The 19,393-nt window shown below is 40.2% G+C and overlaps 1 protein-coding gene across 1 annotated transcript in view; it reads left to right on the forward strand.

Annotated features, from left to right (window-relative positions):
- Positions 1-19,393, forward strand: part of ADAMTS16 (ADAM metallopeptidase with thrombospondin type 1 motif 16) — a 377,420-nt gene that overhangs the window by 257,231 nt on the left and 100,796 nt on the right. The window contains exons 16-17 of the mRNA XM_075212833.1: positions 6,158-6,402; positions 18,871-19,009. Coding sequence (XP_075068934.1) covers positions 6,158-6,402; positions 18,871-19,009 — 384 coding nt within the window. The remainder of the gene's footprint in view (positions 1-6,157; positions 6,403-18,870; positions 19,010-19,393) is intronic.

The raw sequence follows: 19,393 nt of genomic DNA on the forward strand, positions 1-19,393 counted from the left end.
AGGGATGAAGCAGGTGGCAGACCACAACAGTTTGACATCTGGGCTGGTTTGAAAGATTTTACCAAAAAAGTGTGACCTCGGCCATAGCTCCATCCAATCCTACTTTTAACATGCAAAGGATGGTGGAGGATTATTTTCAAGAGTTAATTGATATGGAAATGTCAGACAGTCACTTTCCATACTGGGACGAAAAAAAATCCATTTGGAAACCCATGTACAAACTTGCTTTGCAATACCTAAGCTGCCCACCCTCCAGTGTGTACTCAGAAAGAGTATTCACCACAGCCGGGAACCTGGTCATTGATCGACGTAGGAGGTTATTTCCTAAAAATGTGGAAAAGATGATGTTCCTCGTGGAAGATGTAGTTCATTTTGATGGTCATTTACCGGCAAATACATCCAAGTACTGACACTTCTCTAATGGCAGATTCGAGCGGAGATGAATTAATCTCTGATGATGATGTACACACTGATGAGGGTGAGGATGATGCTGAAGATGATGACGACAACATCTTTTTGAAACTTTTTCTCTATAAGTGTAGGGTGTAATCTACCCCAAAGAGAAACAGGGCTTGGGGCATTTCTATTTATCGTACAGTCTTTGCAGGCTGCTTTTTTTTCTATTTCACTATTAGTGTAGGGTGTAATATACAGTTAGACACCCAACAGCCTTTTTGCTATGCATTTCAGTAGCTCTTTTTAGTGTGTTGTCTGGCACCCTGGATTGGTGTGTGACTGATAAAAGCACACATCCCGAGGGGGTCAGCGCTCGTTGACATTTATTACCTGTAGAATTACCTCACTTATCCAAGAAACACGTGAAGAGCTCGTTGCAATGTTTCCTAGATGTGGTGGTAACTACCGTGGGTTTAAGTCATTGCTCCGTCGCTTACCATCCAGACAGATCGCTGCACTATTTGGCTGAAAGTGTATGAAAAGCATATTGTGACCTGTGAAATGGTCAAAATTGAATGAAAATTACTGGAAATTAGTGTTAGTGAGGTTATTAATAATGTAGGTACAAAATAATACCTAAATTATGTAATTTTAGCCAAAAAAATGGAATTTTGTAAAAAATAGCAAAACAAAACCAAAACATGAAGGTAATCCAGATCCAAAACCAAAACAGAGAGGGGTCAGTGAGCATCTCTATTTACAAAGCAAGTATAGATAATGAGAATTTAAGTGAGCATATAGAATAAAACCTAATTTTTGGACAGTTGGTCAACCCTGAATACTATGGTCATTTCTAGACAAATTTTTAAACAAAAGGTATGTCTGTGGGAATTAAACGCAGCAAACAACTTTAGGGTGCATCCTCACTTCTTATGACATAAATCATGCACTCGGTTTAAATCACAATATCACACTGCACTTATCAATTTTTATAGCTGTCTACCATTCTTTTCTTTGCACATGCTTCACTGTGTATGTACTAGCCCATGCACATAATCAGAAGAGAAGACTGAGGTCCCCCAGAGCATATATTCATGTATTGCCATATCCCCTTCCAAATTTTGTTTTGGGTCCCACTGATGGCATTTTGCATTTGTGGACAATAGAACCTCATTAATTGCAAGAGCAGTAAAGTCTAGTTTATTAACTTAAATTAAATCTTTACAATAGTCCCACCCATTAAAACAATCTGTCATATTCAGGGCATTCTCATTGGTGGCACCTGTCCCAGCTACAATATCATCATCATCATCATCAACATTTATTTTTATAGCGCCAGCAAATTCCGTAGCACTTTACAATTGGGAACAAACATTTATAAGACAATTCTGGTTAATACATACAGACAGAGAGGTAAGAGGGTCTGTTCGCAAGCATACAATCTATGCGTCAAAGGGCGTTTGAAAGACAGGGGCATGTGCTACATCATATTGCACATTGGACCAGCTAGAATGCAAAGGTAAAAAGTATTGAGTGGGATGTGTGTTTAGTCACACAGCAGTGTTGGACAGAGGGTTGTTGCCTTGTGTTAGCTGTGTAGAGGGTGATAATAGGGTAACCTAGGGAGATTATGATACTGGTTGAGGAATATTATAAGCTTGCCTGAAGAGGTGGATTTTTCAGAGAACGCTTGAAGGTTTGAAGACTAGAAGTCTTACTGTGCGAGGGAGGGACTTCCACAAAGTGGGTGCAGCCCGAATAAAGTCCTGTAACAGGGAATAGGAGAATGTGATGAGCGTGGAAGAGAGACGCAGATCTTGTGCAGAATGGAGATGTCGAGTTGGGAGATATTTTGAGACAAGTGAGGAGATGTACAGTCAAGTCCATAAATATTGGAACATCGATACAATTCTCATATTTTGGACTCTATACACCACCACAATGGATTTGAAATGAAAATAAGATGTGCGTTAACTGCAGATTTTCAACTTTAATTTGAGGGTATTTACATCCAAATCAGGTGAACGGTGTAGGAATTACAACAGTTTCTATATGAGCCTCCCACTTTTTAAGGGACCAAAAGTAATGGGACAATCGATCAAAACCTATTTCATTGGCATTTGTTGGCTATTCCCTCGTTATTTCATCATCATTTAAGCAGGTAAAAGGTCTGGAGTCGATTCTAGATGGGACATTTGCATTTGGAATCTGTTGCTGTTGACTCTCAATATGAGATCCAAAGAGCTGTCACTATCAGTGAAGCAAGCCATCAGTAGGCTGAAAAATCAAAACAAACCCATCAGAGAGATAGCAAAAACATTAGGTGTGGCCAAATCAACTGTTTGAAACATTCTTAAAAAGAAAGAATGCACCGGAGAGCTCAGCAACACCAAAAGACCTGGAAGACCACGGAAAACAACTGTGGTGGATTACAGAAGAATTTTTTCCCTGGTGAAGAAAAACCCTTCACAACAGTTGGCCAAATCAAGAACACTCTCCAGGATGTAGGTGTATATGTGTCAAAGTCAACAATCAAGAGAAGACTTCACAAGAGTGAATATAGAGGGTTCACCACAAGATGTAAACCATTTGTGAGCCACAAAAACAGGTTAGAGTTTGGCAAACAACATCTCAAAAAGCCATTACAGTTCTGGAACAACATCCTATGGACAGATGAGACAAAGATCAACTTGTACCAGAGTGATGGGAAGAGAAGAGTATGGAGAAGGAAAGGAACTGCTCATGATCCAAAGCATACCACTTCATCAGTGAAGCATTGTGGTGGTAGTGTCATGACGTGGGCATGTATGGCTGCCAACGGAACTGGTTCCCTTGTGTTTATTGATGATGTGACTGCTGACAAAAGCAGCAGGATGAATTCTGAAGTGTTTCGGGCAATATTATCTGCTCATATTCAGTCAAATGCTTCAGAACTCATTGGACGGCCTTTCACAGTGCAGATGGGCAATGTCCCGAAGCATACTGCAAAAGCAACCAAAGAGTTTTTTTAAGGCTATCAAGTGGAATGTTATGCAATGGTCACGTCAATCACCTGACCTGAATCCGATTGAGCATGCATTTCACTTGATGAAGACAAAACTAAAGGGAAAATGCCCCAAGAACAAGCAGGAACTGAAGACATTTGCAGTAGAGCCCTGGCAGAGCATCACCAGGGATGAAACCCAGCGTCTGGTGATGTTTATGCGTTCCAGACTTCAGGCTGTAATTGCCTGCAAAGGATTTGCAACAAAGTAATAAAAAGTGAAAGTTTGATGTAGGATTGTTTAGTTTCTCCCATTACTTTTGGTCCCTTAAAAAGTGGAGGCACATATAGAAACCATTGTAATTCCTACACTGTTAACCTGATTTGGATGTAAATTCCCTCAAATTAAAGCTGAAAGTCTGCAGTTAAAGCACATCTTGTTTGTTTCATTTCAAATCCATTGTGGTGGTGTATAGAGCCCAAAATATGAGAATTGTGTTGATGTCCCAATATTTATGGACTGGACTGTATATCGGTGCAATTTTGTTGACAGCCTTGTATGATAGTAGAAGAATTTTATATTGGATTTGTTGAAATACAGGCAACCAATGTAGATACTGACAGAGTGGCTCAGCAGAGCAAGAACAGTTTGCAAGGAAAATTAATCTAGCCACTGCGTGCAAAATAGATTGTAGGGTTCAAGTCTGATTTTGGGGATACCAGTAAGGAGGGAATTGCAATAGTCGATGCGGGTGCATGAATTAAGGTTTTTGCAGTGTCTTGTGTGAGATATGTGCATATTCTGGAAATGTTCTTTAGATGTATGTAACATGATTTAGATATAGAGTCGATGTGGGGAATAAATGATAGTTGTGAGTCAGTGATTACACCTAGGCAGTGAGCTTGCGGGGTGGGATTTATTGTCTTGTTATCAACAGAAATAGAAATGTCAGGCAGCAATATCAACGTGTCCCAATAAGTGATTATTATAATTTCATGCTTTTGTATTGTGAAAGACTGTGGGTTACATTCAGCGCCTAGTTAACGAGTTGGTATACTCCAGTAGGACCTAATCCATTCAGATCATTGTCATGGCGCCCATTAACATAAATGTCAGTAAGGCACAACATTCCATTGGTCCATCAAAATGCGTATTCATTGCTATGTCTAGTGTGAAGCAAAATACATGACACTAAGAACTGAATAGAAAAAAGTTAGAATTACAATAAACAATGAGCAAAGTAATACTGTACAGTCATAGTGAATATGGCCAAACATCAATGGTGATGCTTTGTCGTGACAGATTATTGTAGATTATTTCGGTTATACATAGAACTAAATGCTTCTATGCTTAACAGCCTAGATGCTGCATACAGAGAATCATTCTTGAAACTCAACACATCCCAGCATGCTCCTGTACGCTTTACAACATTGCTCTTTAACGTAAAAATCATGTGCTGTATCTGTTCCCATAGTAACAAACCCTGCTTACTGAGTATTCTTAAGTAAAATCCTATATAAGATACTTGTCTGTTTATCATTGTTGTATCACACAGGCTGAATTCTTCAGGCATGTTCAAATGTTCTACTATACACACATTAAAAACACTGTATTGCTATTAAGCTGGTAATTATGTAACTAAAATAGTCAGACTGCATCACAAGTGCATATCTCCTATCTGTCCCAATTTAGGCAGGATAGGGTCACACTTGCAAACACACACAGGGCCAAACACACCGACAGACACACACACACACACACACACACACACACTCTTTTACCTTCTTCTGCCTCCTGCATCACACACATTCTGGCCGTGTGGGAGGAAGGAGCGGCGCCAGACTGCAGGTCAGAGAGTGCTGTACACACACAGCAAGGGAAACGATCCAGGTGCCAGTCACTGCAAGCATCCGGCACCCAAGGGAGGACGGGTTTCTGGGGACTAGGAAACCCCCCTGGGTGCGCACCTGTTTCTAAAATCAAGAGAGCAGAACAGAGGAGAGATGGAAATTTAAAAGCTGTTTATTACAAAAGAGTTATTGAACTCACGACTCGTATATCTAGAAAACATAGAGCTTCAAAATGGTCACTTTTAGCTAATTTGTAACACCAGAATATTACTGGTTAACACAATCATATACAGAGCATGCCATGAACATAAGTCCCATACGTACAGGTGGCTGCACCACTTTGAAACCTGGTAGGTTACTCCAGATGATAAACAATTGATTCCTCAAACAAAAAGAATAGGCGCCTTCTATATACAGATGTCACATCATCAGCCGTGAAAGCTCTCCCAGGCACACGTTTGCAACAGACTTCTTCATATAGAGAGAATGTTAATATAGAAGAAGTAGCAGCAGCTGACCTGCCAGAGAAACTTGGATGAAGACATTGAGGAATACAGATAAGCCTATATAAATTTATATTTGGTACGCTCATTCACATGGGAGTGTGTAGCTTGGTGGAGGGATCCACATATATAAAGTGATTACACTATTGTGTGATTTTTTTTTTTCTGTTTTCCCTATTTCATGAGAGGACTTGTGTATCCAGGGGGTTGCTCTGACCAGCACAATAAGCTGTTGAAGTGCATTCTTTTTTTCTCTTTCTGGTACGCATATATCAGTGGACTTGTCTGATTGTATATAGAAGACGCCTACTCTTTTTGTCTGTGGAATCAATATTTATATTTTAATTAACTGAAAGTTAGTAGTCAATTTTATAGTTATACAACATAGTTAATAAATATTTTCTTTCCTTACTGTCAATTACAGAATACTATTCATTAGTTACTATACCTGCTGGAGCTCGAAGCATACGTATTTCTGAAATGAACATCTCTACCTCCTACATATCTGTACGAAACGCACAGAAAAAATACTACCTCAATGGATACTGGACTATAGACTGGCCTGGTCAATATAAGTTTGCTGGGACAGTGTTCGACTACAAAAGACCATACAATAATCCAGAGACTTTGACTGCTGCTGGGCCCACAAATGAAACAATAGTAGTTGAAGTAAGTCATAATTATTTTAGACGTTTAACTTAAGATTATGTTTTGAATATGCTAGTGAAAAGACACAAGTATTTGATAATAAATGTAGAAAATGTATAAGTTTATATGTATAAACTCATTGTTATTTTACATTTTATATAATTTCATGACAATCTTGCAACATTCATCAGTGTCATTCAAAATGTTTGACATGGATTTTTAATGCTGGGTAAGTGCATGTCTGTCTTAATAAATAGGGGGAGAAGGGGTATTTGCCTGTAATCACCATGATCAATGACTCTTCACTAGACATCCTAGATAGATAAGTCCATAAGAAAGCCTCAGTTACCGTCCCTGTATTTGCAAGGAAGAGAACGAGATACCTAGTTTCAAAGACGTGCATATACTCTTGCAATTGTTTTATTAATCAAGGGATACATAAATGCAGCTGACAAACTGTACAGTTGTAGGCTGACAAATTGTGCTCTAAACAAAAAAAACAACTGAGCTGGTATACCTCCAACTGACCAGAATACCATATGGTAGGCATTACAAGTATTGTACGCAGCAACCCTAAGTGGTAGTTTGTGAACAGTATTGTTACAACTCTGTCTGTTGTTTGTACCTAGCAGCAGTGCCTCCTACCACCAGAGGTGCTGCTGTTCTGTTCCTGAACTCTTCTACGTGCTTGAAGGAGTTAATATCCTTGCATTATGCCTGATTAGAACTGCACCTGTTGCACTGCTTTAAGTACCTGCCTCTAGCTGTGCTCTGTGCAGTTCATTTGTTTGTTCCTGGCTGCTGCTAACCTGCTCCTGTGCTATTTGGTATATACCTGCTGGACTGAACTTCTGTGTATGACCCCTGCCTGTACCTTGGACCTTGCCTGCTTGCCTGAGACCCCGAATCATTTGCCTGTACCTTGGACCATGCTGTTTTGCCTGTTGCCCTGACCTTTTGGACAGACTTCTGGACCTCGCTAATTTGCTTGATCTCTGCCTGGCTATTTGGATTTTGTCTGATCACTGCTTTATCCCTGGACTCTATCTGCTTTCCTGGACAGCCTTGTGCCTTCTGGACTGGGGTAAAACTTATAATACCTGTTCCTGCCATTTTACTATACAGTCTCCTTAGAAACCTGTTCTTATCAGTGGATCTGAGTAATCTTTGTTTGTGTATTTACCTGAATAAAGACACTTTGCTTTACACTTCTGTTGCTCTTCGTGAATACACTGGGATTCATAACAAGTATTTATTTAATATTACAAAAATAAATGCACATTTAAGTCATAACACCCTCTCTATTTTGCTATATATTCTCATGGAGGATATATTGTCTTTATGTTTTATATATAGGTGGTCGAAGTGCATACAGTGTTATGCCATACTGCCACTACTCCTACTTCTTTGATTGTAAAACTATCAAATTCCATTCACTTCCATTCCCATTAGATTTTCCATACCGCCACTTCTACATTTCTGTACTGCCACTTCTAAATTTCCACTTGGAAAATTGTAATGTTTGTAATTAAATTAAAATTGTTTTACATTTTCTAATGTCTACACATCTTTAATATTCTTTCTAAGCATATGAAACTTAATCACTGGCAGGATGAAATCTGTAAAAATATTCACCCGCTTTGACATTTTTAACATTTTATTCTCTTACAACATGGAATCAAATAGACTTAATCGGGAATTATTACCACTGATCAACACAGAATATGCTAAACAACTAAAGCTTTTCATTAACTGCAAATAAACCAACCAACAAAAAATTGATTAAATAAGCATTTGCCCCATTGTTTACAGCGGTCAGTCTCTTTTGGCAAGTCTCTACCAGCAATGCACAAGTGGACACTGCGTTTTTTTCAAAAAATTTCTTTGCCGTATTGCTTGAGTTCCATCAGGTTGAATGGCACTGTTTGGTCTTTGAATGGACTACTCCAGGACATTGAATTGTTCATAAACTGCATGGCCAAAAGTATGTGGACACCCCTTTGAATTAATATGTGTTTGTCCAATGCAGCCACAGCCATTGCTAACTGGTACATAAAATCAAGCATACACCCATGCAATCTCCATAGTCAAACATTAGATGTAGAATGAATCATACTGAAGAGCACAGTGATTTCAACGTGGAACTGTCATGGGTAGCCACCTTTACAACTAGTCAGTTGATCAAGTTGTTGTTCTGCTAGAACTACCCCAATCAACTGTAAGTGTTGCTATTTTGAAGTAGAAACATCTAGGAATAACTGCAGCTCCGCTGCAAATCAGTAGGCAACACAAACTCTCAGAACGGGGTCACCGGGTATGGAAGCGCAAAGCTCGTAAAAATCGCCTGGTTTTGGTTGCAACACTCACTACCAAGTTCCAAACTGCCTCTGGAAACAATGTCAGCACAAGAAAGGTTTGTCTGGAGTTTCATGCATTGGATTTCTATGGCCGAGCAGCCACACACAAGCTTCAGATCACCATGCACAATGCCAAAGTCGACTGCAGTGGTGTAAAGCACACATTCATTGGAATGTGAATATTATATATTATACATGTCAGATAACAAAAAGGAATATGAGTCAAATGCAAGTAAGTGCAAAGCCAAACATCACGCAAGACAGTGTGCAAAAAATTTAAATGAAAATAACAGCCAGATCATATAGATTCCTCTATTGCAGAGCCAAGTACATATGTCCCATGTACATGTAGGAATGCATCCCAAAGTAAATGCTGTAGAGAGGAAGATGGGATCCTGACACACTGGAGCACTGGAAACATGTTCTATGGAGTGAGAAATCATGTCTAATCATCTGGCACTCTCATGAATCTTGGTTTTGGTGATTGACAGGAGAACTTGACAACCTTATCATAAGTGATTCTCAAAAAAAGTCTAGAGGCCTCACAGTAATATTGAGTGAAAAAAGTCACTCTATTGCATTAGGAAATAAAGCTTATATTTTTCTGTGCCTTTAAGGGCATAATCTGTTGCTGTCACAGACAACGTTTCCAGCAGACACATTTAAGGCTATGCCATAATCATATTAGGTGACTCTTAATATTGTTGTGGAGCCCCATACTTTTGCACTTTAATTAATAATTAGCGATTGATTATTAGTTCCAAAGTTAAGGTTTCTACCTATTATACAAAACTATTTCCCTGCATTTTTCTTTTGTGACAGTCTGACCAGATGTGAAATAATATTTGTAATATAAAACACACCTCAGAGCTACCTTGACAGCTGATGGAAAACATTGAATTATTCTTTCCAACTACCTTCTCCTCTGTTGCAGTTGAAAAATTGAGTGTGCTTGACTTGCTCCTCTTACCTGCACATAAGGCCTCTATGCTTTCTGCCTACCCTAGTCCCAGTTCTGTTCTCCCTTTTAGGTCTATGCTCCAGAATATGCATAATGTGTATACTCTAATGTTATATTCTCTCTGCTAATCAGTCTTCTTTAATATTTTACCTAAATGTTCCGCCAATTTTTTCTGGACTTATTACAATTACAAGCAAAATAGTAACCTCTTTAGCCTGTATTAGTATCGGGAGAGTTTCAAAATTTAATTTGTTTGTTTTTTGTTTTTGTTTACCAACTGATTATTGTCACAGTGCTGACCACTCCCAGGAAATAACCACTTTGACCATGTGATGGACAAATCCAAGGAAATTAAGGGATTGGAGAAGGTAGAATAGTGGGGGATAATGTTAAAGTCGAAGGATTGGAGAAGGTAGAATCATGACGCACAGTCAAACAAAACTAGTCTTCTTCAAAGCACAAGCAGAGAGATTAAAAACAAACTTTGCTCCTGCAAAGGTTTGGTAGAACTGAGGGACTTTATAAAGGCTCCAAGCAGGTGAGATAAATTGTTCTGATTGACATGACCTTCTCATTGAAAGGCTGATTGCAGAGTAAAGAAAGTGTGCAGTAGTCTAGATGATGTGACTAACTAACTAGCTTTTCTTAGTAGAGCACTGAGTACAGGATTTGAGAAGCTGTCATCTGGAGATAGTGTTATAAATCCTCACAGTGCACCACCTTTTAGAAGAAAAACATTGGTTGACTTAATCCATGAATAGTCTTCTGGCCCAAAGCCCTTCCAGTGCACCAGGTACTGTACTACTCTCCTAGATCTGCGAGAGTCAAGGATCGACTGAATGACACAATCCACTGCGGGAGTAGTAGCCACCACTCATATAGGAAATGGATCCTTCTCATTGGTTTCAAAAGGAAAATGTGGAACACCTGAAAGGAAGGTGTTAGTCGTAGCCTGTATGCTACTGCACTTATATTCATGCTGATTGGGTTCAGACCAATTTACCCAGGCCTCAGTTTGAATGAGACCATCTTCATGATGATGTTTTGTGTGGGAAGCCATACTTTATCGCCCACTGACACCATCCCCTCCATTCTCCTCTGGTCCACAAACCTTTTTTGGTTAGTTACCATTATACAGACTGGTAGGTTAATTGGCTCCTGACAAAATTAACACTGGTCTGTATCTGTGTGTTTTAGGTAATTTAGACTGTAAGCTCAAATGGGGCAGAGACTGATGTGAATGACAAATATTCTCTATATAGCGCTGCAAAATTGGTGCTGCTATATAAATGATGATGATTGGTTGGCACGCTCTGACTGTCCGTTCAACTGATGAAGCTACCCAGAAGAGAAATGGAGTGAAATTCCCAGACCCTTGCAGAAGGCCCTCCAAAACCTCACCAAAAACTAAAACCCCTCTGTCGCATATCATATCCAAGGGAGGTCTGTGTAGACAGAAGATCTGGGAGAGTTGGAATGCCAAAGGCAGACTCTTCAACACTGTGAAGTGGGCTTACTTGGAGAAGTGATCTACTATCACTTGGTGTTGCCTTGAGAGTAGGCGTGCATGAATAGTAATGCACAATAAATCTTGGAGGACCAAATCAATAGTCTTCCTGATACCAGGATGCCGTGCCAATTGTGAGTCATGTCACCATTGCAGAACCTTCAGCTGGTAGCTGGGGGAAATAAATATCTTTCCTTCCAGTACCTCAGGCACCTTGGTGAGCGCTGCTGATGTGACCTGGATCCTGTCCAGCCACTACTAAGAAATGGTCACTCCTAGAAAGAATTCCGGAGGGATAATGTGTTTGCGTCTCCAGTTCCATTCTTATGCCCTTTGCTGAGATGATGTGTCCCAGGTAGCTGACACTCAACTGGTTGAAGAAACACTTCTCCACTTTGGCAAGAAATTGATTGTCCAGTAAACTTTGCATCACTCCTGTCAAATTATTGTGATGTTCCTTAAATGTGCTTGTGATAAGTAAATCATTCAAGTAGATGAGGACTGATTTCACCAGTAGGTCCTAAAAGGAGGAATTCACATATGTTTGAAAAATGGCCCTTGTTTCAGGTTCAAAGAGAAGGTGTTTCCTGCCCACCTGAGGCATAGTGACAGGCAGCAGGTCAATTGGGCTGCCTTTTTCTTTGTGAGGTGGGAGTGTCCAGACTTAGTTTCCTTACTTTTGTGCTCCAATCGATCACTGGGTTGTGAACGTAGAACCAGGTATTACTCAGCATGGTTGAGCTCTTGGGGATTTGGATGTCGCTGAATGGGATAAACTCTAGATGACCAGTACCTACACTCATCAGCACCCAGATGATCCCTTGGGTTACCAAAGCTGGGGTAATGGGTCCTCCATCTATGGCCATTGGCCCGATTTTAGGAACCAGAGTTAGAAACATTTTTTATCTATAAAATTCTCCTTCTTTTCTGAATCAAAGAGGGCTTCAGTGTCAAAAGAGCAGGCCTCCCAGGAGAGGGCAATGGATAGCTAGAATTGAAGGGAAAATGGCACCAATGCTCACTGGACTTGCTCACTGGAACCAGCAGCAACTCCATTTCCCAACTGGTCCAATCGTCTTAATTCTGGACAGACTTTACTCTGGTTACCATGTGCGCCACAATAAAGATATCTCTAGATGGAGCTTTCTCTCAGTCATGTGCAATGAAGACCTCCTGAGCGCATGGGCTCCTCAAAGCTCACAGATGATACGGCACTGAATATCCATGGCTGGTGAGCTGATGGGAAATAGTGAGTAACCGTCTCTTTTCTTGTGAAGCTGACATTACTGAATGCAGAATGCATTTGTTGCCAAGTCTTTCCAGGGAGGTGGGAAGGTCCCAGCCAGTGAGCTCATCTTTAATTGGGTCTATCAATACTTTCTGGTAGGAAGCTAGAAGTGCCTCATCATTCCATCTGGTTGCATTAGCAGTGCAACCTGGAGAGTCAAAGTTGGCCAAAAAACCCTTTCTGTTACACATCAGCATATCATTCCTTTCATGGAGTGGTGTGACCCAGGTCAAAACCTGGCCATTCAGCAGGGAGATGTTTGCAGAGGCAAAATGTAACTGTACTGGCAACTTACAGGAAAGAACGACTTGGCTTGGGTAGCTACCAGAGACACAACACGTCCAGATAAGCTACTTAGTTCTGAGAGGACTGGTCATGAAGTACAAGCTAATAGCAAAATATTGTAGAAGGTAGAATAGTGATGGATGAAACCAAAGTCAAGGTAAATAGTTGGGGGACAGAGCTGAGGCTGGAAAATTGGAGAAGTTAGCACAGTGATATACAGTCAAGCAAAAATAAGTCTTCTTCAAAACACATGCAAAGGTTTGGAAGAACTGATTGCATTATAAAAAAAATCTGTGCAGTAATCCAGGTGAGGTGACTAGATAAATTTCTGTCATTGTGAACTGTTTTTTGACAGCTGTCATATGGAGCTAATGCTGTGAATACTTATAGTAATTGTTTTCTGACAACTGATGTCTGGAGCTAGTATTGTGAATCCTTATAATTGTTGAGCTAGAAATCGGTTGCCAAATTATTATATAAACCTTATTAGATTTGTTTGTATAAAACAAGCGGAGTCAGTACATTAGTATAAATGACATTGAATAATAAAAATCAAGTTTGTTGAAACTAAAAATTCACATCATTACTTTTGTTTCTCCGACCATAAGCAGGAAATGATGCATAAATGATGAAGTGGATTTACATGCATATGTTTAGTTGGACACATCTCCAGCTCTACAGCGTAAGCATATGCACCAGGATTATATCATAAGTAGCAAGTGTGCACCCTTATGCTCCAGAATAGTGTAGAGAAAGGGATATGTAGGGATAATGTAGGGATTTTGCTTGACAATGTTAGTAGTAAAGCCTAAAGTCGCATTACCCTATTTATACATAATCTAATAATTAGAGATGCTCACTGACCCCCGTGAAGTGGTTTTGGTTTTGGATCTAGATTAGCTTCGTGTTTTGGTTTTGGCAAAACCACCCTCGTGTGTTTTTTGATTTTGGATCTGTATTTTTTTTTTTAAAAAATTTAAAATATGGTAAAATCTCATAAATTTGCTCTTTTTTGATCCTACATTATTATTAACCTCCATAACACTAATTTCAAGTCCATTTTGACCACCTCACAGGTCACAATATTATTTTCATACACTTTTGGACAAATACTGAAGCGATCTGGCTGGATGGTAAGCGACAGTGCAATGACTCAAACACACGGCAGTTCCTACCACATCTAGGACACATTGGCACACAGCAGTGGCAGAAAAGAAAAGTGGGGCAAGATGGAATTTTTCTTGGATCATGAAACCAGTTATGGTTTATTTGATCGCTCCACCTGTTTCTTGGATAAGTGAGGTAATTCTACAGCTAATACATGGCAACGAGCGCTGACCCCCTCGGTATGCGTGCTCTTAACAGACACACACTGTACACTTTTTGGTGCAAATTCAGAAGAAAAGCCTGCAAGGACTAGTATTTGTATTTCAGCAATGACAATTAGCAATGGAGCTCTTGTCTTTGGGTGTATATAACACCATACACTTTTTGGTGCAAATTCAGAAGAAATGCCTACAAGGACTAGTTTTTGTATTTCAGCAATGATAATTAGCAATGGAGCAATGCATCTCTCCTTTATGTGTTACCTATATAACACAGTAGAATTGGACTGCAGAATTACACCAACCGTGCCAGCACCAGTATTTGTATTTTTCTGCAATGAGATTTAACACAGCAGTTCTCCTGAACGTCAATGATTACTTTGTTTAACACTGCTACCACCCTCTTCTTTCAATTCTATAACTTTGCCTGCCCAACTGCTCTACACTCTATGCTACCCCTTCTATGTCCCTCAAATGGCGCTAGATCACCGTGGAGGGTGGTATTTATAGATTCCAAAACTCGCAAGAACCAACGACGTCACAATGACGTTTTGCCTCATTTTTTAATCCGAATGTCACTCACCAGACTGTGAGTGCTTCTTCCCGTGTGTTTAGGAACTGTGGCCGTCCACCATCCTGAGGGTCTGCGCATGCGCAGCCCTTTCAAAACCTTCAGTACCTGTCCCTTTACTTAATTGGCTGATCAGGCAACACTCCCTATTTAAAGCACCTGCTGTCCATACCTCGTGGCCTGATCTTGGAGTCTCATTCCCCATGAGCCTCTGAAGGTGTTCCTGTGTTTCCTCGTGTATTCAGCGCTGCTGATTCCTGTGGTTTCCAGACCACTTCTACTCCTGTGGTTTCCAGACCACTTCAGCTCTCCTGTGTTTCCTCGAGACTGCTACAACTGATTCCTATCCGCTGCCTCCGTGCGCTACAGTCTTCAGCTCATCTCAACTCTCCTGTGTTTCCTCGAGACTGCTACAACTGATTCCTATCCGCTGCTCTCCGTGCTCAACAGTTCCAGCTCAGCTCTACTCTCCCGTGTTTCATCGTGGCTGCACCTGCTGGTTGCTACCCGCTACCTCCGTGTACCTGCAGAGTCCTGCTGGCTGCTACTCCTCAGTTCTACTCGTGTCTGCAGCAGTTGATCCGCTCTCCGTGCTTCTCAGTGTTCCTGCTGGTGTCTACTCGCCAGTCTGCATCGGATCTGCGCCTCACTGCTTTCATCTCGTCTAGACCATCGCTACGCTTCAGGGTCCTCCAGGAGTCCAGTTCTACATACTACTGCTTCCTGAGTATTTGTTCTCCTGCTGGTCTACCTACCTGTGCGCTGCACCTACTTGATTACCGCTTCACCCTTCAGGGACTTCGCATCCTGCCGGCCTCCAGCCGTTCAGGTATCTCTGCACTCCTGTCTGACAGCCTGCTCCTGAACCACGGTATGCATACTTCTCATTGACTGTGCTGGTGTATTGCATATCTTGCTGGACTGAGTTGTTCTCCTCTGGAGCTTACTATCCGCTGAGACTTTTGCCATCATTGACTGTGTTATCTTTTGCCCGGATAGTTTCTATGACTTTGTATTATTGCAGTGCTGTTCAGTCATTACTATATTGTGCATGTCATTGTGGATCAAGTTCAAGGTGCCCGTGTATCCTCTGTATTGCAGTCTCTCCCCGTGCTCCTCCTCACTCATATATATACAGTGGTACAACTTGCTAGAGGCAGACCACTGATTCCTGTTTCTAGTGTCACCTGTGCCAGTGTCCTCTCACATAGCAGTGGTACAACTTGCTAACGCAGACCACTGACTCCCCGGATACCTTCACCTGGATTCTATTCCTTCACCCAGACAGCGGTACAACTTGCTAAACGCAGACCGCTGACTCTCATCACCTCCTCGTTTCTGTTGGACATTCCTCCTCACTATAGCAGTGGTACAACTTGCTACCGCAGACCACTGACTACCCTCCCGTGTCCTTTGTCCATTCAGTTCCTCGTGTATTTCTACATATATATTACCAGTGCTGCTAGTCATAGACTTTCCCGAGCATCTCTATCATCTGCTGTCTCCTGTTCCGTGATCACCCCGCTACCAGAGTACCATATTACCATCTATACTGCTCTGGTAAGCTTATCACCTGGTGATCCCTGGGTAAAGACTCCTAGTGCCCGTGACACCGAAAAAGCACGAAAGTACCAAGCCAACTCTGCTCGGTACTCGGATCCCCAAAGTTCGGGTGTGTTCAGTTCCTGAAGAACCGAGCCTGAGCATCTCTACTAATAATGTAATGAAGCATCACATGCATGAGAAAATATTGCTTTGACAGTAATCTTAATAAATGCAAAAGTCCCATTTACCATATAAAATCTAAAAATATAATTAAATAAAAAAATTAAAGTAGAAATACAAATTAAATTAGTTTAAAAACAAGCATCCCTATAAAACTCCCCTATAAAACTCAAATGGGAATCTTACTTCCTGCTGGAGTCCAAATGGAAATATTATTAAATTCATGATGATCATTCTGATACACTTAAGGAACTACATGGACAGCACTCAAGGGCTTTACATCACACTTAATCTCACTAATAAGTTTAATCAAAGAAATGTAATAACATATCAGCAGGTATTTAAAGTGTTACAAGCTATAACAAATAAACCTCACAATAATGCAGGAAGGGGCTGTAGATAGAGGCTATGAGGGCCGCCTTTGGCCCTAGGGTCACCTGTAGCCTGTCACTGCTTTAAGTAATGCGAACAGACAACCGTGACTTCATATAATATACCAGCCACTTTTAATGATTTCAATAAAATCCATGGCAGGGATCAAGATACCATCTGCAATCAGCAGTAGCTAGCTAGTGCTGCTGATCACCATCATCATTGTGCTTCGTTGCATTAGCCCTCCAGCTCCTGCAAGAAATACACCTCTGCATATAGTTATACCTTACATAAACACACCCGTACTGCACTAAGCATACACTTGCATGCTTCTTCCCTACCATGTGCCGCCTTTCCAAGCAGTGGCTGTTATAAGTGTAAGGTGTAACCAAATCGTAAAATGCACGCGCATTTTGATGTGCATGACCAGTACGTAAATGCAGATTTTATTTAAAAAGATTGGACATGCAGAATGTCTAACTTTATATGAGCTTCCAGGTATAGTAAGAGCTGGCAGTAATATTATAAGCTCTGTGTAATAGCTAGATTAAAAATCATAATAACATAAACGTTTTGGTCATAAGATGGCAAGAATATTTGCCTGATGGAGTGGAACACAGAAATGTGCATGTGTGCAGCATGTTCTATACAATTGGCACCTTTTGCTTTCTCTTTGCAAAGAAAATAAGATGAAATATTGACATGTCTACAAAGTCATTAATCCAATTTGTGTAATGTATCTTATTTAAAATTAATACTTTCCCACTCCATCAATAATACAGGCAACTTGTTTACATGTGAAAATTTGAGTCTTGAAATTGCTGGATTTAACATTGACTTTACTTCGTCAAACATTCTGTCATTATACATATTCATGCTACAGTACTAAAGTAGCCAATCTCCAGCCAGTCGCTAACCCCAAACCCTAAGTGAAACCCTAATTCTAACCCAAATTTGTGATGTGTCTAATGCTGTGTCCTTTCTCTCACATAATCATCTTCCCTTAAAATTCAAACAGCTAAACATTTGTGAAGGCAGTGGGGAAATGACATGGTATTTGCGGGGATTGTCCTGACATCAAGGACAAGGTTATTTATATCACAGTTCCTCCTTTGGTGATCTTTCCTGCCTCCTTTTGTGACAGCAGCTGCCGTTGACCGTAATGGAGAACAACTATTCTGGCTGTTTCCAACCGCCAGAATGATACTGTAGAAAAAATAATACCTGTGCATCATGGAAGCAAAAGCCTTCACTAGAACGAGAAGAGGATGTTTTACATCAGCTGACTGCTTTAAGATTTCTATAGTGACTTTTATCTTTCATGTCTCCATTTTCATCCGTCTCTCCTCATTTCAACAGTGATGTACCACCATTAGCTGCACAGATATGCCTGTTGTCAATGAGTGCCTTATTATTGTTGGCTGATAATGCTGCTGCCCTACACTAGCCACACACACTTTCCTCCAACAGCAGCCACAATTGTTATTCAGCTATCTTATGTATAAATAAAGCGTTATCTTAGATTAAATCATCTGGGAAGGGCCATCATTACCTTCTGTTTCATGTCTTTGTATGTCATTTATATGTGTCATTATCCCCTCAATGTAATGTGCCGCATAATATGTCAACGCTTTATAAATAAACGGTAATAATAATAATATTGTATAATTTGCCTAAAATCAGTCTAAAAAGCTAATCAGAAAATGTTCTATTATCTAATTACAAAATACTACATTTTTTTCTTTTAAAGATAGCTTACGTTTACCTTAAATCTGTAGTTAAATTAAAACTTGATTATCTATTACTTGTTTGGGAATGCATTTTTTTCTTCACTATCCCTTATCCTCTTTCTATCCTGCACGTTTAAGACAAATCTTTTTTTATTAACTGAATCTTGTCTTGTGGAAAACCAATGCTTGTATGGGAAATTTAGATTTGGATGGGCCAGCAGAGCACTGTGTCACTCTCAGCCTGTTGCACATCTTTGGGCAGGATGTGGCGTACCACTGGTATTTGGACTAACCTACAATTTCCAGATTTCATGCATAACATAAAACACGAAAGTAAAACAGTAAAATGCAGAATGTTTTCTTTCTAGATACTATTGCAAGGTAAAAATCCTGGAATGATGTGGGAATTCTCACTGCCTAAATCAGAAAGTGAGAAGAAGCTGACTCCAAAGCACAACTACACATGGGCCATTATTCGATCTGAGTGTTCTGCCTCATGTGGAGGAGGTAAATGTTATGGTTTTGAAATTAAAATTCCCAGAACAAGTTGTTTTGCACAATAATCTCTGATATCGTCTAAACATTGGTAATTTGAGAGCGAATGTGTTAATGTTAGAAAATGACTTAGCCTGTAACTTTGCTTTCTTCACATCTTAGATATTTAAGCTAAGTATTTGAATCATAGATAGATGAAGGATTAGAGGAGTCATTACAGTGTCAATTAGATTAACCATGGTCCAACACGCCTTACTAAATATGCCAAATTGGCAGGAAACTTCGATTAGCAACCAAAACAATTACTGATATATTAAAGATATACAAGAGTGTTGTGAAGAACAAACCGGTTCTGGTGGTTGGTGATTCAGTTAGGAAGACAGATATGGGTGCTTG

Source organism: Mixophyes fleayi, chromosome 5 (genome assembly GCF_038048845.1).
Source record: "Mixophyes fleayi isolate aMixFle1 chromosome 5, aMixFle1.hap1, whole genome shotgun sequence".
Taxonomy (NCBI): Eukaryota; Metazoa; Chordata; class Amphibia; order Anura; family Limnodynastidae; genus Mixophyes; species Mixophyes fleayi.